This window comes from Python bivittatus, unplaced genomic scaffold (assembly GCF_059951505.1).
Source record: "Python bivittatus isolate LINGU-HERP-01145 unplaced genomic scaffold, Pbiv_v1 ctg000040_np1212, whole genome shotgun sequence".
Taxonomy (NCBI): Eukaryota; Metazoa; Chordata; class Lepidosauria; order Squamata; family Pythonidae; genus Python; species Python bivittatus.
The window spans coordinates 5,356,744-5,382,789 of record NW_028277032.1 but is presented as its reverse complement, the minus strand read 5'-3'; the positions used below and the strand labels follow the sequence as shown (position 1 = coordinate 5,382,789).

At 49.5% G+C, this 26,046-nt stretch overlaps 1 protein-coding gene across 1 annotated transcript in view; it reads right to left on the bottom strand.

The window, feature by feature from the left end:
• Positions 1-26,046, bottom strand: part of LOC148216940 (uncharacterized) — a 589,705-nt gene that overhangs the window by 536,174 nt on the left and 27,485 nt on the right. Inside the window, exon 3 of the mRNA XM_088153359.1 lies at positions 24,647-24,664. Coding sequence (XP_088009485.1) covers positions 24,647-24,664 — 18 coding nt within the window. The remainder of the gene's footprint in view (positions 1-24,646; positions 24,665-26,046) is intronic.

The following is a 26,046-nucleotide window of genomic DNA, read 5'->3' as shown; positions in this document are numbered from 1 at the left end:
TCTTGCCATGGTGTGTGACCTGTGACAGGAAACTGTCTTCCACAACCTCACCTTAGCAGCAGAGTTTGGCTGTTCCTCTCCCAGTTTTAAGCTTCCTACACAGCTGTTTCTGTTTCAGTTAATGACTGTGTTTCAACCTACATATGAAATTGATGATCATTAGCACTCTAATCCTACAAGATCTCTGACTTTGTGCAAGTGTACAAAGTGTGCAAGTATAAGAATTGATGCTGGTTTGAAGCCAAAAGGTAGTTACACCAAATATTGATTTGATTTAGATTTTTCTTCTGTTCGCTCACTTTGCATTTTGTAAATTGATAAACATAAACAATTACAATATATATTTTTGAAAGCATTCTTACTTTACAGCATTTTTTCACACCTGCCTAAAACTTTTGCACAGTACTGTATATAGCACCTTTGGTTAGATGGACAGTATTAGGATCTAAATATACTAAAACTCTAATATCTCTGGAAACAATTTCATCAGTTAGAAAGCTATGAAATATAATGTCTATATAAAAAAAGATATGATCCCTTTTCCCATGCTAAATTGACTTTATGGGAAAACGCAACTTTAAAAATTGGGAAAAAGATGGTGATATGGAAAAATTGGATGGAAGCAGGGATATTGATTTTGGACTGACTGATGATGAAGATGAATTTTTAACATACTCTGCATTAAGAGATAAATGTCATCTATCAGATGTTACCCAATGGCAATATTTACAGTTACAACATTTGTTAACATCATTGTTTGGACCAGCAGCATTTTCAGCTTCTGAGATACCTGAGATACTAGAACAACTTATTAAATCTTTTAAAACTAAAACAACTATTAGTTTTTATTAAATCAATCTGATATGCAGATGTTAAGAAATGATAGAATAAAGAATTAGAGGTTCCTGTACTGCCTAGACAATGGGGGAGTGTTTTAACTTCTATAGCAAGATGGACCTCAAACTACGACTTATACAGCAGAAAATTATATTTGGAATTTATTAGACTCCATTTTGTTTGTATAGAAAAAGACTGTCAACAACAGCATTTTGTTAGAGATGTAATAAGGACAATGCCTCTTTAAAGCATATGTTTCTACAATGTCCTACACTTACCAAATTTTGGGAGAAAGTAGTGGATTATATAAATATGATTGTGTGACAAAAGCTAAAAATTTCAGAGGATAATATTATCCACCTAGTACGTGGAACTTGACAAGCGGACAACGTAAATGGATTCTCCATGCCCTGAGCATTGCCCCATTTATTCAGTGGATTGAAGACCTGATTGCGCTTGCCACTTATGAGCAGATTGCCTACCGACATGGACTTTGCATGGACCAGTATCATGAAATATGGGACTCATGTATACAAAAGACAGTAGGTTGAAAAAACAACCCATGACAGTCATATACAGTATATATAAAATTGTAATTGTTCACTGTTAAAATTTATTAAAATAAATAAGTAAATAGACTAGGTTCCCACAACCTGGAGTATCAGGCTCTTAGCAGGCTCCAGTCAGTGCTTGATGGTATTCTCCCTAAGGACTTGTGGGGAGCTCTTGCTTGTGGGAGATAAATCACCCAGGTAATTTGCTCCTTCACCTGCAGTCTGTCGAGGAACTGGATGGAGGAGCCATTGCTTTTCACGGAAGCTGCCTGAGGCCTGGGGAGGCAGGAAGCCTGGACGGGCTTGTTCCTGTGCAGAATAGAAGCGTGGCCGGCTCCTCTCCACTGGGGGACTCCACCGCACATGCTCTCATTCAGACTGGTGCAATGTTTCCATTCTGCCACTCCTGATTTCCAGCTCATTTCATTTTCTTCTTCTAGTGCATACCTCAGGAATGACCTTCAGGAAAGCAGCTAAATTGTGTTCAACCCCCCAAGCTCTCTGATGTGATTTAGCATATTCTCTGTGGCCCAGAATGTATGGACATCAAAGGATTAATCTCTCATTTTTTCGGGCCTTTTGGCTGTAAAACAAACTAATAAATGAACCTCTCATTTGATTATCAAAATCCAAGCACAGGTCAGTAAAGCAAACAAATGTACACCATACCATCTTGTTCTCAAGGCTATATTTTTAATAATAAAATTACAGCTATGTACTCCTTAGGTGATCTTTTAAATTCAAACATATCAGTATGTATTATACTAGTTTTAGTAATTTCACAATCATTGCTTAATAGTCTTGGTGGCAGAGTAAATTATTCTAAAATTTTCAGAACTTCTAAAACGTTATTCCTTATTTGTATGTATGATATTTTACATAGTTTATTTGTTTTGATTGTTCTTTGGAATTGTGCACAATTCTGGTCACTGGCCAAAATAAAGATTTGATTCGGGTCTGTCGCTGTCACCTCCATCAGCAAACCATAGCCATATTTTAACATTTTTACATTCACACTATCTGTACTTGCAGCCTTACCATATTTCAACATTCTCATAGCATTTATGATTTTCTTTTCATCATTTTTTTCTTGGACACGAACGTTCATTTCAGTTCTACTCATTGACACATCACTATCATTCCCTTATAAATCTCTCACTTCATTTCCATCCTAAATAATTTTATCACTTTTATTTAATTCCATTCATGCTGTTGGAGCCCTATTGGATTGTTTTACTAACTTCCCCCAAACAATTTTTACTTCCATCAAAATCACTCTGTATTTCTTTGCCTCTTTTAATCTTAACCTTGCTCTCTTTGATTAGGCTTTATAATAATCTTGTTCTCTATATACACGTTATACAATATCTTTATCCATTCTCTTCCATTCTCTTATATGCACTTCCCCTCAACTATTTAATCCAGCATCATTTTTCATACTTTCCATTAGCAATACTTGACATATTTCCATGGCAGATGTTAGCATAATTCTTTTCACTCTGTCCCAGGCAACTTTCACATCATCTTTCCTTACCTTCATTTGGGAGATGATTCTATCTTCTTATCCCTTGTTTCATACAGGGCTCAGACTTTCCCTCCCTGCAGGCATTTTACTTCCTACAGTTGTCCTACAGTTTGTTTCACTTCTTACCTTTTTTTAATGTCCATATCCTGCAAGGATCTACTCTGACCCTACTAAGTAACAGCTCTCAGTTCAGAACCTTTTGTCACCCTTGGCCTTTTGCTAATCAATTATCATCATAAGCAGGCAAATTAAATTACTTTATACACCTTTCCTCCTTGTTTCTGCATGGTGCATGCACGACAGTTGCCCACGGAATGCCTTTCAGATGCTTGTCTGGTCTTACATGGGCTCCTTTTGAAGCAGTGCCACACCTGCCTTTTAAATGCAGGTTTAATGTTCTTCTGAAAGAACATTAGACTTTCCTCTCCTTCCCTCTCGGAAAGGAGTCACTTTCAAATCACACTTGTGGAAATGGCCAAAATCCCCACCCCCACCCCACAAAAACTCAGCCCCAAAGATTTCAGTCTCTTTTCCAATTCTCTCTGTCCACCCTGCCTGTCCACCCGCCCCCCCCCCCCCAGTTCTGTGATGCAGAGGGAGACATATTTGGGGACAGGGAAAGGGATGGGTGGTTGTGGAGAGGAGGAAATCCTGCTCGCTCTGGCGGCAGCAGCAGCAGCAGCAGCAGCAGCAGCAGCAGCAGCAGCAGCAGCAGCAGCAGCTGATTGCGGGGGCTCGTTCCTTCCTCTATTTTACTTTTCACAGTGGGGTTTGGGGGCACAGGAGACTTATTCCGGAGAGGCAGCTGATGGACTGCAGGGCCCAGGCAAGACCTGAACTCTGGAGAGGGGGAGGACGGGAGTTGAAGATGTGTGATTTAAGGAAAGGAAGACTGGACATCTCTAGCCCCCATCCTCAGAGATCCCAGCACAGTTTCAAGCCCAGTTCTCTGTGCCCTTCTCCTGCCCGCTGCGCGGAGGGAACACCAGGCTGAGAACAATTGGGGAGGCCCCCACAGACAGGGCAAGTCCTGATGGTGCCGGCCCCTTGGGGCAGACCAGACCAAGAAATAACTCCATAGAAGACTAAACGCTCCTTCTATTTGGACTGTAATGTAATCTGGCACGCCAGATTGCGCTCTGCCTCTTCTCTCTTTTATCATTTAGGAAGGTGTCTGAGATGGTTGCACAAACTTTCTACACCTCCCAGACTTAACTGGTATTTTCCTTCTCATCCCATCCCCCTCAAGGCTATCCTCCGAGCTGCTCCACTCATGGCTGGCCTGTGCCCATCCTTCACAACTGTGCCCTGTCAGCTGAGATATTTTGGCCCACAGGGTTTGTACTCTCTCAGAAAAGCTGAAGACCTGCATTCAGAAGTTTCTGGATGGAAAGTCACAGACCCATAGCAACTCTGCGCCTGGGACTTGTCCACGGCTAAACCTGCTGTTCCAAGCACCTACCTACACCGTGCACCGCCACACCTGGAGAAGAGCAGCTGGGGTGGTTTTTCCCACCACCAAGTGATGCTGAGCGGGAGGGGAGGATCCACACTTGTTCTTGCCTCCTTCTGCATTAGAAGTGCAAGGACAGCATCACTTGCTGTTGGAGTGCAATGACACTACTCTCTGCCTGTGCTGACCTCCAGGGCATGTGCAGCATCCACTGGGAGTGTGAGGTCAGCTTGGGCTCCTCTTGACAATACAAGCTCAGTTTTACCCCAAGTATCATCATGCTGTCCTGCGCAGCCAAGATTTCCCAACTAGCAGCTGTAGCCAGCATCCCACCAACTCAAAGGCCCAGGCAGGGCAGACACGCCTATTCAGGATAGTACAACCCTTTCCATGGAATGGAACCAATCTTTCCATTTTTACTATTAAGTTTAGATATATGGGAATAAATAGATTGGGAATACAGTGCAGAAAGCTGCAGTGGAGACACATGCATGGAGGATGGGCTGTACAGTGCACGGGAAGTATCCCGTGCCTGGACTCATATCACAATGGATTCTATAAGTTATGCTCTGCATAGGTAAGATAGCCAACCCTATCAGAAACAGCCAGAACGCAGGATGCTCTCAGTATGGTTTTATTTTGTCCCCAACCTGGATATCTGTTGAACCGCTTACAAGACCAGGGCATTTATATTAGCCCGCAGAATTGGTGGGGACCTCCTGGCTCTTGCTGTACAACTCCTTGCCGTGGCTGGCTTGTTGTGCGAGGGAAGAATCTTAAACGCACCAGCTGATTCAGAGAAGGGGAAGGATCTAAAGTTGCAGTCGGGAGAATTGCCCCGTAAAACCTTTCACAGAAAATGGTCTGGCAATTCAAAGGATGAGACCATCTGTCTTTCAGGAATCTGGGTACTACAAGCTTATCCTTCCTCCACTAGAAATCATGGCTCAGTTCTTGGGCCCAATCAAAGCCAACTTGTTTCCCTCTTAATTCTGCAGCCAACAGTGTCCTGTTCTGATGCCAGTTAAGATGCCCTCTTCTTGTTAGGATCAATACAGGGTTCTTCCTTGGTTTTTATTGCAGCCCAGGGCGTCCCCCTCTTTTGCTCCCTGATCAATTACATTTTCAATGTCATAAGAAATCCAAATGCTATTCTAATTAATAGTTGAGAAAAAGAAGCTCAGCACTACAAATATTGATTACTATTTTCTGAATAATTTCCAGTCATACTTCATGGGAGAAACAGTATTTTTATGTCCAAACTGAGGCTTGGATTTGGGGCCAACGTCTGAATTAGTCGAAGTCAGAAGTCTACAACCTGCGCGCAGCCCTTGGAATCTGCCTCTGTGGCCCCCTGGCAGTCCACTGGATCTTCCCCAGCCTCGGTCTTGATCCCAGCAGCTGGGAGGAAGGGGGAGAAGGGCAGCTTCCCCCTCTGTCGCAGGGGCTGGTTTGGCCATGGGTCCCCCAAATCAACCCCAGAACTTCTGGGTGGAGGAGAAAACAGCAGGAAGAGCAACTGGGACAAAGCAGAAGGGAAGTTGCCCAACAACCTGGAAACACCGTCTCTGAGGGGGAGAGCGGGGGGGCAGGCCTGGGAGACCCCCACCAGCACCAGCAGGAGGAATGGTCTTCCTGAGGGCCTTCAGGGCAGCATAAGGCCTTAGCCCTTCCCTGTCCCACCTATCACCCCACAGATTCTCTCATGTGGCTGATGCCCAGCTCGGTCAACAGACGCTGGGAAATGTGGTAGCCACATGTTGGCAGAGACCAATTCCTGGGCACATTTTTTTCTCTGCACAGCCTTCAAGCTGTGGGAAGCATTTCAAAGCAAACCATTCCCCATAACATGCTTGTGATCTGAAAATGGCTATTTAGAAGGCAGACCAGCATTAATTTAGCAATTCACTACAGAGTTTGGCATGAGGTTGAAAGCACTAAAGTAAATTGTGGTGGAGTCATTTTCCCCAAACCAGATTGTGTGGTTTACATTATTTGTCAAAGTTAAGTACAACTGGCAGGTTTGTATCCCTCATGCGCAGCCCAGCAGGGAGATGAGCCCGGGGCTGGGCAAGGTGCAGGCCTTTGGGGTGTCTGTGCTTCTTGTTCCAGATGCTGCTTGATGGGTGAGGTCAACTGAAGGTCACCTCCATGTACTTTTACTATAGTCCATCGTGAGAGTTTCAGGGGCCGCTATTTCTAACAATCCACTTTCACTTGCATGTATACCTATATGTACCCTATATGGGTTGGTTCATTTCCCCGAAGGAATAGCGCCTGGATGCCCAGAGTGATCCTTGCTTTCCTGATCACAGTCCCAGGAACATGGGTGCCATCTGCATTTCTTCTTCCGAGCTTATCTTCTGAGATATGCTTCCTCACCCCAGTACAACCTGGGAGCTCTTCAGAGGTCGAAGAGAAACACATGGAGGAGTGGCAGTCCACAAGGGAGGGGAAGTTCCTCTCCCCCCGCCCCCCCCCAAGAGCAGGACACCCACATTTGTCCTGGAATGGCTGCTGGTTTCTTCACATTCACTCAGTGCTGTCAAGATAGGATGATTTCTAGGCTCAGCAGAAGACTGCATTTGGAGGCAGGAAAAGAATTCCAGAAAGCAAAATATGTGAACAGAAAAGGAATTAACAGAAACAAGACTTAAAATAAGAAAAAAAAGACGACTAACAGAAAATAGTGTAAACATGTGAAATGTGTTTTTTTCCGAGTACAGATGAATGGCACCTTAGAAGTCAACTAGTCCAACCCTGTTCAGAGAAGGATCTACTACAGCATCTCTGACAGATGACCATGCAGCCACTGTTACAGGGCTTCTGTGAAGGAGAACTCGCCACTTCATACGGCTCATATCCTTAAAAAGCTCCTTCTGGCATCTAGCCCGAACCTCCTTCCCTGAGGTTTTAACCCACTGATTCTGGTCCTGCCCTCTGGGCAACAGAGAACGAGCCTCAATTTGATGGCCCTTTAGATCCATCCGAAGCCAGCTGTAGCCTGACTCCCCTCACCAGTCTTTTCTGTAGGCGACACAGGCCCAGATTCTTCAGCCGTTCCTTGTTGGACTTGGTTTCCAGACTGCTTCCTGTCTTGGCCACTCTGTCGCTGTCCTGTTTCAACAGTGGTGTCCAGAACTGGACACAGGATGGGGTCCAGCCAAGGCAGAGGAGAGGAGGACGATTACTTCCCACTGTCTGGACTCCATGCTCCTCTTGTTGCACCCATGATAGCGCTTCCTTTTCAGCGGCTGCATCGCCCTGCTAGCTCATGCTTAACTGGGTAAGTCTACCAAGGTACATAGCTGCTCTCACGCATTCCAAAGCACTTTGGGAGGATCCAATCTGAAGTGCTGCACATACTTAAGATAGTGAAAAACAAAGGCACAGCTAGCATATCATTTCCCAAAAAGGGGGGGAAACATATTAACTTTGCAATGGACTGCTCATCCAGTCTGCCATCTTGCTTTCTACAAAGCCCACAACGGAATAAGAGTAGAAGAAAAGACTTTTGTAAGGCCTCCTGCTATCATCATCCTCTGAGATTTTGGTTTATCTTTCTGAAAACCATCCAAATTGGTGGTCAGTGCTTCAGATTCAGATAGTGAATGTTACACAACTTTATGCTCAGGGAAGTACCTCTTTTTAGACATTCTCCCCAGCAAATTTCACCGGCTGCTCCTCCCTTGGGTTCCAGTATCTCTTTTAAAATTCAGTGGCCAAAATGAAACCACCATAGTATGTTTGTTCCGCAGTTTTGTATGCAGGAATTTCAGTATAGGCAGATTTATTTTCTGTGCCATCCCTGCATGGAATTAGTTCTTTCTCAACAGTTGTACAGAACATTTAATCACTGGTCTGAGTTTTTCACAACACCCAAAATGCTTTCCTACTCAGTCACCATCATCTCAGGCTCACTCAGTGCACATAAGATGCTTTGCCCCAATGCAGAAATTTCTGGACAGTCACGTGTGCCTGCATTTGCCATCTGCCCAGCCCGGAGGCCCTTCGCTTTCATCAGTGGAGAGCCCTTAGGACAGGGAGGCGTCGCAGCAGAGCCTGCCTGGGCCAGGATGGGGTAGAACAGACTTTGCTCACTCCAGACAAGACTGAGTGGCTATGGCTGTCCAGCTCTCTGGGCTTGGGAACATCTTCACTGTTGGTTTTGAATGGAGCGGCACCTCCCCACTGTACCACTCGGAGGTCCTCTGGACTCGCAGCTACTGCTGAAAGAGCAAGTGGCAGCTGTGGCCAGGAGAGCCTTTGAACAGGTTCATCTTGTGTGCTGGTTATGTGCTAGAGGCTCTGCGGATGGGCACTCATGCCAACTGATGACTGGACTACTGCAATGCACTCTACAGGGGGCTGCCCTTGCAGACCATAGAGAAGCTATAGCAATTATAGAGAAAATGCAGTGGTGTGAGCAGTAATGGGCATTTTTCATTATGGCTATGTGTCATCGCTCCTACACAAGCTGAGTTGGTTGCCAATAGGCTTCTGGGTGCAATTCAAGGTGCTGGTTGTTACCTATAGTGCTGTTTGGCATAGGGCCTGATTATCTGTGGAACCATCCATCTCCAACTGTTTCTGCCTGCCCAGTATGCTTGGACAGAGGTCCTAGGTCCCCTCAATTGTGTTGTCCTTCTGTGGTATCAAGGAAGTGTGCCTTCTCTGTCACTGCCCCTGCCCTTTGCACCAGCATCCCCACAGAGATATGGATGGTGGTCACTCTCCTGGGGTTCTGGAAAGCTCTTAAGATCTGGTTCTGTTCCCAGGCCAGAGGTTAGTGTGTTTGTGGTACCCCTCTTGCATGTTTATTGTTATGGCTTTTTTTAGTCCAGGCTGTTTTATGTTTTTTAACTGCTTTTTTAGATTTTGTAAGCTGCCAAGTGTAAGGTTTACCCTGTTCGTCTAGAGAAACTCTCGTGACACGCGGGTTCAACAAAGAAGTTTACTCAAGCGTAATGTATATAATTACAGACAAAGCCAGGACTGGCTTGGCATATCTTACGATACAATTTATAGTCCCCCTGTTCCCGTGCTTTGCTTCGTTGCTATGTTACAAATCACCTGCAGTATTTTCCCCCTTCAATGAAATGGCAGATTCAGTTCAGTTCTTTTGTCCTTGATTGCTTTTTCCCCCCCGGCCGGGGTCGCGTCTTCGGTGGTTCTTTCTGTTGCGCGCAGAGCCGGGGTTTTCCTAATCACACACTGATCGCTTTGCCGCTCGGTGCTGCTCAACCCTTTGTCCATGTTGCCACTGGGCTGGGGCCTCATGCTGCCGGTGCCACTACTACCTCAGAGATCCCCGGAATTGCCACTGTCTCCGTGGCTGCCGTCGCCTGCTTTGCCTCTGGGCTGGGGCCTCTCACCGCCAGTGCCACCGCTACCTCGGAGATCCCCAGAATCGCCACTGTCTCCGCGGCTGCTGCCCCCTCTCGCTTGCCAGTCGCCCTCAGCGCCGTCCTCGTCCTGGCCTCACATGCGGTTGTTTGCCCGGGTCCCACTGCCATTACTCTAGTCGCCCCTGCAGCTTGCTGGCCCTTGGCCCCCCTTCCTGCAGCCGCCACCTCCTCGAGCTCCATTGGGTTCTCTGCTCTCACGTCTCCTCCGTGGCTTGACCCAGTCTGCCCGGTGATGCCGCCGAACAGCACCGTCTTGGATGCCCAATCGATGTGCAGGTTCTGGCGCATTAGCCATGCCAGTCCCAGCACTAGTGCGTGGTCGGCCACCGGGGTAACTACCAAACGTAGTGTGAGAAGGCAGGGAGAAGTGAGGGCCTCAAACAAACCATGTTTGCTAGGGGAGAGCGCTGTGCACCATGGGGCAGCCTTGGGGGGGACGGCAGGAGGGAGGAAAGACTGCAGGCAAAAGGCACGTTCGCACCAGAGTGAAGAGAAACGGCAGGGGGCGGCTGTTGGGTCAAGTGGGTATTGCAATGTGTATTGCGCTGATTGGATTAGGAAAGTGGAATGTCTGCGGTTTTGCGGTTAATTAGCGGCGCTCCGGGGCGGTAAAAAAAGGTGAGATTGTGAGCCAAGCCCTCTTAGGAGGGGGAGGACAGATAGGGGGTATAAAAAAACCTGTCAGACCTTGTTTCGGGGTTCCTCCATTGCTGCGGGAGGGACCCACCTTTGCAAACGTGCCCAATAAAAACTTCTGTCTACTGGACAACCGAACCCGTGTTTGTCGTTTTCTGACAAAATTGGCGAGCCAGGCAGGAGTCCTTGACGTGGACCGGACTGTGGGGAACCGGTGAGTAATCGGCCGTAACACCCCGTTGAGGTGTCTCCCGTTTTCCCCGGAGTCGGGTCCGGGACGGGACTCCAATCGCCAGTCAGACAGAAGTAAAGAGGAAGTCAGCCGACGAGGGGACCTCCGGGAGGTCTGGTGAGTACAGCCTACCCATAATCTCGGGGAGATTAGCGTGGTTACGAGGCGTTGGACGCCGCAAGGGGACAGAAGAGTCCGGGACCTTCTGTAAGGTGGGAAATGTAGTCAGGAAGGATGGGTAAGGCGCAGAGTAAGAGTGTAAGGCCAGGGGCCAGTGGGAAAAACGCAGTAGGGGGAATCCCCACGGATTCTCCATTAGGACAATTGTTGCAACAATGGGAGACACCCTGGTTGTGTCCATTCACCAGGGGTCTGGAAAAACCGACCATGATAACTTTGTGCACTAAAGAATGCCCAAAATATCCACTAGTGGACCCGAATTCCCCTACCATTGGGATACTCTTGGAATCCCCAGTAATTACTGGGTGACCCAACTAAAAAACTACATTGTGGAACATAAAATGTTAACACAGGAACCCTATGTGGAAGTCTGGTTCCATGTTCATTGGGAGGGGCCTCGACCCAAGTTAGCCAAAATTTTTGTCCAAAAAGAACAGGAGGATGAGGAGGACCTATGGCTAACTGGACCTCAATGGGGGCCGCCACCTCCTCCTCCTCCTCCTCCTCCTCCTCCTCCTCCTCCTCCTCTTCCTACTGCTCCCCCTCCGGCACCCCCACCCTATCCCAGGCTGCGGAAAGAGCTGGACCAGCTGAACCAAGACATTCAGAACTTGCCCTTTATTCTAAGGTCAGCCAGTGCCTTCCCCGTCTGGGAGGTCCCGAACGGAACGAACGCACAGGGGGTGGCTGTCACCAGTTACGTAATGGTTCCCATCAAACCCAGTGAGTTGAGGGAATTAAAAAAGACCCTCCCTCGTATGCAAGAGAACGCCCATACCACCGCCGAACAATTGGAACTTTTTCTCGGCCCGGTGGAATACTCCTGGGGGGAACTGAATTACATTTTAGCCCACCTCTATACGCCAGAAGAGAGGGGCCAGATTCGGCGAGCTGCGCTCGGGGCTTGGGAGCGAAGGAATGCAAATGTCCCGAATGCCCCGGCCGCGGATACTAAATTCCCTCTGGCAGACCCAAATTGGGATCCCAATAATGCCGCACATCGGCAGAACATGAGAGACATGAAAGAGATGATTTTGGAGGGCATTCGAACAGCAGTGCCCCAGGGGAAGAATTTGACCAAGGCTTTTGAGGTAACCCAGGGGAAGGATGAATCGCCCGGAGATTTTTGTGAGAGGATCCGGGTTGGCCTGACCAAATTCTCGGGCGTGACTCCGGACACCCCAGCCTTTGAGACCTTGTTAAAAATGCAATTCGTTACCAAAGCGTGGCCAGACATTCAGAAGAAGATACAAAAACAGGAGGGTTGGACCGAACAGGGGATAGGGGAACTCCTAAGGATTGCTCAACAGACCTATGTGGGGAGGGAGGAGGCGTAGACCAGGCAGAAAACTCAAATGATGATGGCAGCCGTTCAGGTGGCGACCAAGAATGAGACGAAGGGGGAGGGACTGAGGGAGGCGCGATCTTCTCCCTATCTGGTCCGAGGACCTTGGCCCCAGAGAGGTGGCGTCGACCCCAGAAGGGAGAGGTGGACTGGGGATAGGCAAGGTTGTTTCCGCTGCGGGCGGGTAGGACACTTTGCTCGGGACTGCCAGGTGGATCGCCCCACGGGTGAGAGGAGTTTCCCCCTGTACGACTAGGGGGGTCATGGTTCCCACCGGCGAGGAACAGCAGTTCCTCGTGGACACCGGAGCCTCTCGAACATCGCTGTGCCAACCGATCCCAGGGATTGCGGAATCCCGGGGCGCGTCGGTATCGGTGATGGGGGTGGGAGGCTCTCCGGTCAAGGCAGACATTGGAGTGGAATGGGAAGGAGGTAACTGCAGATGTGTTACTGATCCCACAGGCGGGAGTGAACCTGCTGGGAAGGGATCTAATGGGTAGTCTAGGAGTGGAGTTGTGGAATGTGGAACAGGCAGAAAGGATGTGTTTGTTGCGGGAGGCGGACGTGGAGGTTGTGAACCCTGAGGTATGGGCAGGGGAGGGGGGGTCGGTTTCGCATCGCCCCAATTAGCATCCCCTTGAAACCGGGGGTGACGGGTTTGCGGCAAGCCCAATACCCGCTGTCCCGGGATGGGAGGCGCGGGCTGAAGCCCATCATAGATGGGCTGAGGCGGCAAGGGCTGTTGGAACCGGCTATATCCCCCTTCAACTCCCCTATCTTAGCTGTGAAGAAGAAGGACAATAGTTACAGGCTGGTGCAGGACCTGCAGGAGGTCCCGCTGGAGGAGGGTGAGGTCTGATTTGTGGATGGGTCTAGCCGAGTAGAGCAGGGACAAAGAAAGTCAGGGTATGCGATAGTGGCGGCAGAGGGAGAGACAGTAGAGAAGGGGGCACTACCAGCGGACTGGTCGGCCCAGCTGTGTGAAGTGCACGCTTTGAAACGGGCACTAGAGTTGGGAAAGGGAGTGTCCCTCACCGTTTACACAGACTCGCGATACGCCTGGGGAGTAGTGCACACTTTCGGGAAAATTTGGCTGGAACGGGGTTTACTCACAACTGCTGGGAAGGAGGTGAAAGCTCGGCAACTGATAGAGGGGATGATGGAAGCTCTTCAAGAACCCGACAGAATTGCAGTGGTGCATGTAATGGGACATCAGAAGGGGGACTCGATGGAGGCAAGAGGGAACCGACTTGCTGATCGAGTAGCAAAGGAGGCAGCGGAGGGTGTCCCCATTGCCATCATGATTGCAATCCCCCAAATAGAAGAACCTCCGGCTTGGGCGCCGGGGAAGTTGGACAAGGTGCTGCTGGAAAGGGAAGGTTGCAGGGAGGAAGCAGGTCATTGGGTTACAATTGAGGGGACCCCAGTAGTGAGCCGTGCTGACATGAGGGGGATGGTGGAGAAACTGCACGAAGGGTCTCACGGGGGGGTGAAGGCTTTGGTAGACACTGTAAAGCCATGGTACTGGAGCCTGGGGGTTCGATGGGAACTCCACACCCCTTGGCATCCTGACTCCAGTGGGAAAGTGGAAAGGGCCAACGGGGTGTTGAAGCAACATCTCACCAAACTGGGATTGGAAATAGGGCTACCTTGGACAAAGACACTTCCGGTTGCCCTGCTTCGAATGCTGACAGCCCCTCGCAAGGATGTGGGGGTCTCCCCATTCAAGCTGATGATGGGAAGACCTTTCCTGGCTCCAATGGGAGAGCCTATCCCCGAGCTAAAGGATGCCTTCCTAAGAAAGTATCTCTTGGTACTGTCACAATCTCTCTTGTCTCTAAGGAAACAGGGACTCCTCGCTCAACGGCCCCCTTGCTGGAAGACCAACACTCTCACAAGCCAGAGGATTGGGTCCTGATAAAGACGTGGAAGGATGAGAAGCTGAAACCGTCTTGGGAGGGACCATACCAAGTTCTCCTGACAACTGAATCAGCGGTTCGGACCCGACAGGGGGGTTGGACCCACTACCATTGGGTTAAGCAAGCTCCCGACCTCCGACCGTGGACTGCCCAACCGGGAGACGGACTCAAAGTAAAACTTAAAAGGAACTGAACTTTTAGTTCAGGGGAGGGGCAGGGGAGGAGATGACCAACATAAAGGCTTGCATCCAGGTTATTCTGTTATGTCACTGCTTAGATGCTCTACAGCACAGCTCTAACAACAATTTTTTTTGTAGAATTGGCACAGACAGCTTTGAACAGCTCAACTTTTTGTGTGGGGCAACTCTTGACTGTGAATGGTGTCACTTCCACCTGTTTCTTTGGAATGCCCATCAGCTTAGAAGCATTGAAGAATGTTACTCAGATAGCGAATATTGATATCACTGGGGATGATCCCCCGTGGGGGGGGGATGTTCTATCATTCTGGGTCTACTCCCACACCAAGACCCTGGACTGATCAAAGGCAAATGGCTCTAAATCTCTTGGGGATAACCAATGCAACTCAATGTGTATATTTCAACAATACCCAGAACTGGACCCCCCATTGCCCTCAAAAGGTCCTGCTTTCACTTGTGGAGGGGTCTATAATATCCCTTATGCTTCAACCCCTCTATACCTACCTAAAGGTTTCTTTTTGTTATGTGGACATGAAGCTTACACCTATGTTCCAGCCTATAGTTCAGGGGGCCCTTGTGCCATAGGGCGCCTGACCTCTCTATATGCCCTGCCTCCAATGCAAGCGCACCCATCAAAAGAAAAAAGAAAAAGGGAGCTGCCATCTGATTGTGAGAGTGATGTGACATTCTTGTCCGAAACAGAAGCCATGGCTCTGGCCCTCTCCTTAGTAGGGGTTCCTGTACTAAGTGGAAGAGCTTACCTGGACCTAAGGAAGGTGGCCTGCCTCCTGGCTAAAAGTGTCAACCTTACATCCTCTCTCATTGCAGCTCTCACTGAAGAAGTCACTGAGATCAGGAGGGCGGTCATTCAAAATCGGATGGCTATAGACTATCTCCTATTAAGGGCAGGACAAGGCCGTGAATCTTTTCAAGGCCTTTGTTGCTTTAACCTAACCAACAATGAGAATTATATTGAAGCAAAACTAGCCAAGTTGAAGACCTTAGCCTCTCGCATATCTGAGGATCCAGAGGGATGGAATTGGTTGTGGCTCACTAGTTGGTTACCTAACTTTGCTTGGTTAAAACAACTTTCTGTGCTAGCTATTGGCTTCATTGCCTTACTGGTCCTAGTATGTTGCTTAATGCAATGCCTCCCTGCTTGTGGGAATTACCTGTCCCAGTGTGTGAAGCCCCGGGTCTGGGACGAGGGAGCAATCCTGTTAGCCAGGTTTGAGGCCCAACAGAGGTGTGAAAAGAAAAAGGGGGGATTGTGAGAAGGCAGGGAGAAGTGAGGGCCTCAAACAAACCATGTTTGCTAGGGGAGAGCGCTGTGCACCATGGGGCAGCCTTGGGGGGGACGGCAGGAGGGAGGAAAGACTGCAGGCAAAAGGCATGTTCGCACCAGAGTGAAGAGAAATGGCAGGGGGTGGCTGTTGGGTCAAGTGGGTATTGCAATGTGTATTGCGCTGATTGGATTAGGAAAGTGGAATGTCTGCGGTTTTGCGGTTAATTAGCGGCGCTCCGGGGCGGTAAAAAAAGGTGAGATTGTGAGCCAAGCCCTCTTAGGAGGGGGAGGACAGATAGGGGATATAAAAAAGACCTTGTTTCGGGGTTCCTTCATTGCTGCGGGAGGGACCCACCTTTGCAAACGTGCCCAATAAAAACTTCTGTCTACTGGACAACCGAACCCGTGTCTGTCGTTTTCTGACAGTAGCTTCTCCCGGTTGGCCCCAATCGTCACGCCGACCGGCTCAGTACAATACTGCGCTGGCCACTCCTGCCATCGATCCATCCAACTGGCTGAATGCGATGGGCTTCCTGAGCCTCCTCAATCTGAACCTGAACACGGATGCCAACACCGGGTGGATCAGGCAGCGGGTACATCCTGAGTCCAGCAGGGCCTCGACGTTTGCCTCTGCTCCCGATCTCACCCCCTTGAGGTGGACCCTGACCTGCATGGGTGAGTAGTCCCTGCTTTCCAGCGGGTCCTCATACTGCAGCCCGTTGGCTGCTCTGGGGTGCGCCTCAGCGTAGCCGCCTGTCATCTTCCGCTGGCTCGCTCTCCCCTCCTCACGGAGCCAGACTTCCACGTGAGGCAGCCAGCTCTGCTGCATGCCGCTCCGTGAGCTGCTGCCTCCTTCCAGGGTTGGTCAGGGGTTCTTGTAGCCAGAGGTTGCCGGGCCCCATCCTCTGTGCAGTGCGTCGGGGCTCCCCACCTCGAGGGGCACTGCACCATCCGGTGCCCCTTTCCTCCACAATGGTAGCAAGTGCCCGCAGTCCGCCGGGCCTCTCCGTCCTCGAACCTCCGCCGTCGGCTCTTGCACCTCGCCTCCAGCACCACCTTGTTGCGGTTGGGTGTGGTTGGTATCGGGGCTCGAGTCCCTTGTTTCACCCAGTCCCAGGCAGCTTCTGCCATCCCCATCAGCCAGCTCCACTCTGCTAGAGTCTCTGAGTCGTCCCTGCTGAGTGCTCTCCCCCAGATCTCTGAGTGGAACCTATCTTGCGTAAGGAAGCAGATTAGTTGCTCGGGACTTCCCGAGAACTTACTCCTCGAGCTCCTGAACCAGGGTGCCTCCGCTGCCCGCCGGTTCTCCGCTGCACTTCCCGTCAGGCTGGCAGCTGCCACCAGCCTGGACAAGGGCCTCGTGCTAGTCCCTGTTTCCACGCCGCCCTCTGCAGCTGCCCCAACCGGGGCTCTGGGTCCGCCACGCAATGCCTGCTGCATGCCCGGTACGTCTGTTGTCCGCTGCTGGAGGTCGCCCTCCGGCCGGTCCAGCCCCTTCTCCAGCTCCTGGCTCCTGGACCCCTCACTGTGGCTCCATGCGACCTCACATCCCGTCGACCCCTCCGGCTTTACCCCGCTGCTGAACGCCCGCCTGGTGTTCCGCGAACTGGCTGTGGTTGTGGGTCCGCTCCTCTCGCTCGGGACTGGTCCCGTCTTCGCGACCTCTGGTCTGGGCTCTGCACAGCTCTGCGAGCTTGTGCCCTCACCGCTGCTGGCATCGCCCGATTCCTCCTTCGCCTGGGTCTCCGCCTTAGGGACCTTGCCCCGCTGAAGTATGGCCTGCAGCATCACCTGGACGGCGTCCATCCGCTGTTCAATCTTGGCCCCCAGGTGGGTGAGTCGTTCCTCCAGCTCCCGGGTCTTGGATCCCGAGCCATGACTTGTTGTGACCCCCCATCCAGTCGACCCATCAGGGCCCATGCCCCCAGCAAACGACCACCTGTCCTCTGGTGCCCTCTCAGCTGCGTCCATGCGGCCCTCGCACCATACCAGTCCTGCCCTCGCACCTTCGGATCCGGGCTCGTTGCCCCTTTGGCTAGTGGTTTCCCTGTTGCTGGCCATCTCCTGGTGCTGTCAATCAGTTCCTCTCTGGTTCTGGCTGCGGGAAAAGAGGTGAGCACTCCTCAGTGTGTACCGGGTAGTGTTCAAAGGTGAGTCCTGGCTTTATGTAAGGTTTACCCCGTTCATCTAGAGAAACTCTCGTGACACGTGTGTTCAATAAAGAAGTTTACTCAAGCGTAACATACGTAATTACAGACAAAGCCAGGACTGGCTTGGCACATCTTACGATACAATTTATAGTCCCCCTGTTCCCGCGCTTTGCTTCGTTGCTATGTTACAAATCACCCACAGTATTTCCCCCCTTCGCCGAAATGGCAGATTCAGTTCAGTTCTTTTGTCCTTGATTGCTTTTTCCCCCCCGGCCGGGGTTGCGCCTTCGTTGCTTCTTTCTGTTGCGCACAAAGCCAGGGTTTTCCTAATCATGTACTGATCACTTTGCCGCTCGGTGCTGCTCAACCCTTTGTCCGTAGCACTCGAGGCTAATGGGCGCCAATTCAAAACATCCGCTCTGCGGTTTCAGTTAAGCGGTCCCAGCTGGCCCATTAATCAGCTTGCAGTTTTCCCACTTCCCCTTTTCGCTTTGCTTGCACTCAGGCGGTGGAATGGACTCAGCGCAGCTGGGCAATTCCCTAGCCGTGCCGCGCCGGCTGAATCTGACACCAAGAGCTTACTGGAGTGGGCATCCATGACAAATTTAAAAATCATCATCATCATCATCATCATCATCATCATCATCATCATATCATCCACCTGTCTCCCTGACTTTGGCTTGATGATGCTTGATTAACTATTCCTAAAGGACGTTTACATGATGCAGCCTTCCCCCTTCTTTGGAGCTCCCACCCACAGCCATGACCAACTCATTTTGGATTTATCTGGTCTGATGTGGAAGCCCCTCTCCATGCAAGCCTTGCTGACCAAGCCTTGCACCATTTGTGGCACTATGGTGCTCACCAAGCAGATGACGAGGCAGGACTGGGATCTGCCCAGCTGCTATTGGTCTGTTTTGGTTGGTGTGGGTACCCCCCTTCCGCCCGGGGTTGAGGCAGTTGGCAGTTGGCTCGCATGGAAAAGGACAGTGGGATTCCGAATTAAGGACAGAAAAACTTCCTAAGACCAGTTGAACAGTGGAGCCAGAGACCCCAAAGCTGACGGGCTCCCATTGTTGGAGGCCCTAAAGCAGGGGCTGGAGTCTTCTGTCAGGAATGCTCTGATGTAGGTCCCTGGCTTCCATGGACCCTCCTGACTGTATGATTCTATGTTACATATCAGAGTCCAGGAGGCCAATGGGCTATCGGAGGAGAAGGACCGCAGCATAATATTGGTGGGATCGCTGGCAAGGAGTGGGACAGGTTCACTGGACTGATAAAGCTACAGGAGGAGACTATCCTCCCTTCCAAAGGGAGGTCCCACTTCTGGAAAAGAACTCACTTCTGTTAGCTATGTAGCTTAAGGGGGTTCAATATGCTTCTACAACCCCCCATGGCCACTAGAAATAACATTATTTTAACTGTGAGCTTTGTTATCATGGAAATATTCTTATCTTTTCTTGTCTTAATGAAGGACCTCTCCACTGCCATCCAGTTATTCTTGAGTTGGTACTAGAAAACTCTCTTGTCATGAAAATGGCGGGTTCCCATTGCTGAGCTCTATCCCATCCCTGTTGCTCTGTTCCAAGTCAGCTAATTTTCCTTCAAGGCTGTAATGGGTGACAACGGCTAGCTTTTTTGTGTGTGTGGGAATTAGGAGGAAAAAGCTTCTTCAGCACTGGCAGACTAAAGGACAGCTGATCAGTCTCCCTTATGAGCTGCCGGTGAAATAAGAGCAATGCCATGGGGACATAGCAATAAAAAGATACGGCCAGGGCATGCTTGGACTGTGGTTAGTGCAAATAGGGAGAGACCCTTTTACTGCTAAAGCAGGAGTGGAGAACAACCTCCAGATGTTGCTGAACTACAGCTCCATTGCATTTGGCCATACTGGCTGGGACAGCTGGAAGCTGGGTTCAGCAACATCTGAGTGATGACTTCCCCATTTGGCATTCAAGGAAAAACAGAAGAGTGATGGAGGTCCACGAAGACATCTTCTTTGGGAAGGCAACTTGGCTCCCACTGTCAGATGTAACATGGTATGAATGTGAAAAATAACAAAAGAGCATTATTGGTATGTGCAGAACAAGAGGAAAGTCAAGAAAGAAAGTGGACCCAAGAAAACTACAGACCAATCAGTTTGATATCAATACCTGGGAAAATCCTAGAAAATATAATCAGGCAATGGGTTTGCAAGTACTTAGAAAGGAAAAAGCTAATTACTAGAAGCAAAGATGGGTTTGTTAAAAAGAGGTCATGCCAGGTCATGGAATCCAGATTAATGTCTTTTTTGTTAAAGTGGCTAGGTCAGCAGACCACAGAATGCTGTGGATATCGTGTACCTAGACTTCAACAAGGTATTTGATAAAGTCATCATACCCTCCTTCTTGATCAAATGGAACAATGAGATGGATGGTCCTACTACCAAATGGATTTGTGGTTGGTTGAACAATTGTACCCAACCCATAGTTCTTAATAGATTTATATCTATGTGGAGGGAGATATCTAGTAGGGTACTCAAGGTTCTGTCCTGAGCCGAGTGCTCTTCAACATTTCATAAAGGAGTTAGACAAGAGAGTTGGAGGACTGCTCCTCAAATTTGCAGATGGCACAAAGCTGGGAGGGGTGTGTGGGATGGCTTGCATTTCAAAAGACCAGCTCAAGGTTCAAAAGGTTCTTGATAGACTGGAATATTGGGCCCTATTCAGCAATATGCACTTCAACAGCAAGAATAAAGTTCTGCACTTAGGCAGGAAAAAACAGATGTATGGGTACAAGATAGACAGCACGTAGTTTAGCAATAGTATGAGTGAGAAGGATCTGGGTGTTCTAGTAGACCACAGGTTAAACATGAGCCAACGATGTGCTGCAGCTGTGAAAAGAGCCAATGCAATCTTGGACTGAATCAACAGAGGTATTGTATCAAGGTCACAGGAAGTGATAGTACCACTCTATGTTGCACTGGCCAGACCGCACCTGGAATACTGTGTCCAGTTCTGGTTGCCACAACATGAAACTGAAGGAGTGGAGGATCTAAAAGAGTGCAGAGGAAAGCAACAAGGATGGTAAGGGCCTTGTTAAAAGGGCTGGTATGTTTAGCTTAACAAAGAGAAGGCTAAGGGAAGACATGATAGCAGTCATGTAATACTTGAAGATCACAGGGAAGCTGTGGATTCCTTCTCCATAGTTCCCAAGCATAGGATAAGAACCAGTGAGTGAAAGCTTTTTAGAGAGAGAGAGTCAAATTTGAAATAGGGAGGAATTTCTTAATCATGAGAGCTACTAAGCAATAGAATAGCTTGTCTCCTGGACATCACTGGAGGTTTTCAAGTAAAGGTTGGGTGGGCATTTGTTTAGGACAGAATGAGAATTCTTGCCCTGGCTAGGAGGTTGGACTAGAAGACCGCTAAGATTGCTTCCAAGCTCTTGATTGCATGATTTTATGACTTGCTGTTGACCTCAGCATTCCATGTCAAAGACCTCTTGAAGATATGTCTTCTCACGTTTCACATGATCTGTTCCTAATGCAATCTTATTTGTCACAAGTACTCCAGGATAATATAAATGAAGATTAAATTTGTTTCCTTAGGCCCAGATTGCAATTTGTGCTACAACTGCCCCTGCCCCCCACAACAGGGAGGCTGGAACTATTTGATCAGTCCACCCCAGGCAACCGATAGACCCAGCTGGGTTCCAGGGGGAGCTTGGGCTGTTCCAGAAGGTCTGCTGCGTGGTCCAACTGAAGCCCTGGTAGCTGCCTGGAATGGGAGGGCAGCTGTGGCTTTGGATCGAATTGTGCCTGAGCAGCCTCTCCGTGCCCATGGATTCAAAAACTCCAAAACTTGGTTTATGGAGATGCTGAGGGAGATGAAGCAGGTGAAGAGATGCCTAGAGCACCGCTGGTGAAAGACGAAGAGCAAATCTGACTGAACATGGGCTAGAGCTGCTGTTAGAGGCTACCTCGTGGCAGTAAGGGTAGTGAAACGTAATTATTTCTCCGCTTTTATTGCAACCGCAGATAGAGGTCCAGCTGTCCTGTTTCAGGTGACCCAGACCCTCCTTGGAGGGAGTAACTCTGGCGTTCACTTACAGGGTTGCTGTGAGGAATATGCTGAGCATCTGACAGATACAGTCACTCAGATTTGTTCCGTGTTGGACCCTGGCCTTGATGTAGGGCAAGTGGATGCTATGTGGGGCTAAGACTGGCGTGGTTATCTGGGAGGTGTTCGATCCTGTTGAGCCTGAGGAAGTACACAGGGTTTTTGTAGCTGTTAATTTGGCCACCTCCGAATTGGATCCATGCCCCTTCTGGCTGACCAAGACTGCCCGGGATGGGATATGTGATTGGGATCAAGTAGTGCTTAACTCTTCCTTAAGGGAGGAGGTGGTCCTGCCAGCTCTTAAGGAGGCAGTGGTGCATTCCTTTCTCAAGGGGCCATTGCTCAATCCAGCCAATCTGGATAGTTATCAGCCAATCTCCAACTTTCCCTTTTTAGGGAAGGTTGTGGAAAAGGTGGTCACACTACAGCTTCAGAAGATCTTGGATGAAATGGATCATTTGGACCCCTTTCAGTCAGGATTCAGACTGGGGTATGGGACTGAGACAGCATTGGTCACGCTCTTGGATGACCTCTGGCAGGAGCAGGATGGGGGTTGTGCATCTACCCTTGCTCTTCTTGACCTCTCAGTGGCTTTCTATACAATCCATCATAGTATCCTTCTGGACCAACTCCGGAGGTTGGGGGTGGGTGGGACTGTGTTATGCCGGTTCTCCTCCTTCCTCTGGGGCCGGTTCCAGTTGGTGTTGATAGACAGTTGATAGGCAGAAGTCCAGCCCTCAGCCCCTACTTTGTGGGGTGCCACAGGGCTCAATCCTCTCTCCCCTCCTGTTTAACATCTACGTGAGTCCACTGGCTGAGGTGATCTGACAGTTTGGGGTGAGGTATCACCAGTATGCTGATAATACCCAGGTTGATACCTCCTCCCCAGGCCTCTGCGGGATGCCTTCGATGTCCCGTCCCGATGCCTGGAGGCTGTGAGGGCCTGAATGGGGCGCAACAGGCTTCGGCTCAACCCAAGAAAGGCTAAGTGGCTTTGGGTGTTTGGACCTTCAGTGCCAGGGATTTTCCACCTTTGGTTCTGGATGGGGTGGCATTGCCTCAGACAGACCTGGTGCACGCAATCTGGGGGTTCTCTAGGACTCATGGCTCCTGCTGGAAGAGCAAGTGGCAGCCGTGGCTAGGAGGGTCTTTGCACACCTTCAGGTGGTGCACCAGTTGCACCCACTCCTGGACCAGGAGGCCCTGCTCATTGTCACTCATGCCCTTGTGACCGCTTGTCTGAACTACTGCAATGCACTTTACATGGGGCTGCCCTTGAAGAGCATTCGGAAGCTTCAGCTGTGAAAAATGCAGCAGCACAAGTAGTAAATGGTGTTGGTTACTTAGCAAATGTAACACCACTACTCCATGAGCTGCATTGGTTGCTAATGTGCTTCCAGGTGCAATTCAAGGTGCTGGTTATCACCTTTAAAACCCTTCATGGCTTGGGGCCAGGTTACCTGAGGAACCATCTTTTCCCAGTTGTTTCTACCTGTCCGATCTGGTCTGGCAGGATTGGCATGCTCCAGGTCCCATCAGCCAGGGAATGCCAGCTGGCGGGGCCCAGAAGGCATGTCTTTTCTGCCTTGGCACCCACCCTATGGAATATTCTCCCTCCAGAGATTAGGATGGCCTGACCCTGCTGGCCTTTCACAAGACACTGAAGACCTGGTCTGTGCCCAGGCCTTCTCTTAACAACCATTAATAGTGATATTTCCTCAGATGCTGTGTATTTTAATTTTTGCATCTCTGATGAGAATTTGTTTTTAATTTATTTAAGATTTTTTGCCACCAAGAGTCACTTGCTGAGATGGGTGTCCATTCCGATCCGATCCGATCCGATCAGATCAATAAACTTCTGAGCAGACCATCCATAGAGAACGGTGAGCTTCTAGCACTACCAGGAATAGCCTCAGTTGCTGGGGGGTGAGTGTGTCTGGCAGCAGCTGGATGGCTGATGCTGCTGAGGGCAGAATCCTGCAGAATCAGCTGATGAGCCCTCGGCAGAGGGAATGTAAGCAGGCCACTTGGCTGCATTGGTAAGCCAGCCTGGGTGGGGATGGGACCAGATGAGAGGAAGAGACTGGTTCCCGGGGGGATCACCCTGCCAAAAGCAGAGCTGCATCCACAGAGGGTGTAGCAAGCAAGGTTCACTGGGATGGGGGAGGAAGGGATGACTCTTGAAAATACTCAGGGGCAAGTTGATGCCTTGCTCCTTCCTATTTCCAGTTAAGAGCTTAATACCTGTATGTCTGTCACACCAGTAGCGATGGTGTCTTAGTGGTGCGTAGACTGGTCCTGGCTTCCAAGAACTTATAGTTTAAAAGGAGCATGAACAAAGCAGGAAGCTGGTTGAGGCTGAGCCCTTGAAATTAGGCACAGGTCCTGTGCGGGTCAAAACTATCCTGGATGGCGCCAAGGACAATCTGGCCCTCTGTTCCTTTAGTAACCCAGAGGAGAAGCCCCTCCCTGCCCAGCCACCCATGCTTCTGGCAGAGGGAGAGCAAAAGCCATACCCATGCTGATTCTCTCTTTTTCCTCCCTCAGTTTCACCTCAGAAATATCCATTTCCATCTAGCTTTATCTCTTTTTGCAGACAGCAACTATTCGTGCTTTTTCTGAAAGAGTCTGGACCCAAAGAATGTTCAGCCACCCGAGATAACAAGTTGGAGCCATAGTCCTGCTGAAGGTGGGGCTGGGCCTCCCTGATCAGAACAGACAAGTGACGGAGCAGCACTTTGGCAGATCAGCCACCTTTGGGCTTTATGGGGCTGCCTGTTGGCCCACGGAACCAGGCAGAAGAGAACGTGGAAAGAAGGTTTGACACTGGGCAAAGGTGCCACCTATAAAGTCCTAAGCAGAACAAGGCAATGGGTGGTGGTGGGATCCAAGAGAAGGTAGGGTTGTTTGCTAAGCGTAGGCCCAATCTCTTTGCTTTCCCAGGGAATGGCCCTGCTCTCTCCTAATCTGTTTGATGTAGGACAATCCATGATATTGTAATGGTAGGTCAGTGAGAGAAAATTATGAGAGATAATGTTGGATGGCTTACATTTTGTCAGTGGTTTCTGTGCAAGAGCATTTCTCTCTTAGTGCTGCTAAGAGTGACACTTTTATTTGGACATGGGATGTGAACATATTATGGATGCCAGAGCCACACTCAAGAGTCAGTTATGGCAAACAAGCCAGCCATCACTGCGAGGAGCCATCTGGCTGACGCTTGGCATCCGAACACAGGGGCCAGATTAAGGGGAAAGATCCGCAGGCCTGATTTTCGGATGAAAGCAAATCCAAGGCAGCGTTTGAAGATTCCCCTCAGACTAAAAGATGCACAACTTCTCCACCTTCAGACATTGGAGGAGAGCAAGGAGGTGTTGTTGACCAAAGATGCTAGAAGCTGGACTAAGAACATCTGAGGATTCCAGTTAAAGACCCAAGTTGTGGCATGTCCCACCAGCCTGAAACCATTTCTGGAAGTATGTAGTCTATTCAGTGACAACAGCTGTGATTCCAGCTGCAATGTGAAGTGCCACAATGGAGGAAAGCAACTGGAAATGAGTTCAGCCTGGCAGCTGAGACCCCAGGAATGGCTGTCACGCCTGTGCTAGCTGTTAGCTGAGCTGATGTTACAACCTCTGGAATACCAGCCAAGTCATCCCTTCAGAAACACCAGCTGGCCCAGAGGAGTAAAATAACTGAAGTGTGCTCATCAGGAACAAAAATTGGAAGCAGTTTACAACACATGAGTTTTGTTTGTTGAAACTGAAGCAGAAGAAACAAAACAGCCATCTGGGAGCCCTGAAAAACAATATCACCCCCCACCCCCCCACCCCCCACCCCCGTCTTGCCACATTTCACAAGTCAAACTTCCCAGGCAAGGAAATTAAAGCTGCTTCTCAGAAAACTGACATTGAAAGGGTTTTATGTGCACAGTTAAAATGCTGGGTTTGGTTAGAAGAGAATTTTGTTTAGAACTTTCCAAGGTTTGAATTTTTCTGTATGAAAAACATCCTTGAGGCAGAAAAAGTTTGTGTGTGTGTTTGTGTGTAGGCAGGGGGAAAGAATATTCAGTCCAGTGCAAGAGCAAATTGTGGTTTCTGTTGATTTTTGGGGGGTTGGTAAGGGCATAGCTTGAGTCCCAGTTTGGTGTGGTTAAGGCATCAGGCTAGAAACCGGGCAACCGTGAGTTCTTGTCCTGCCTTAGGCACGAAGTCAGCTGGGGGACCTT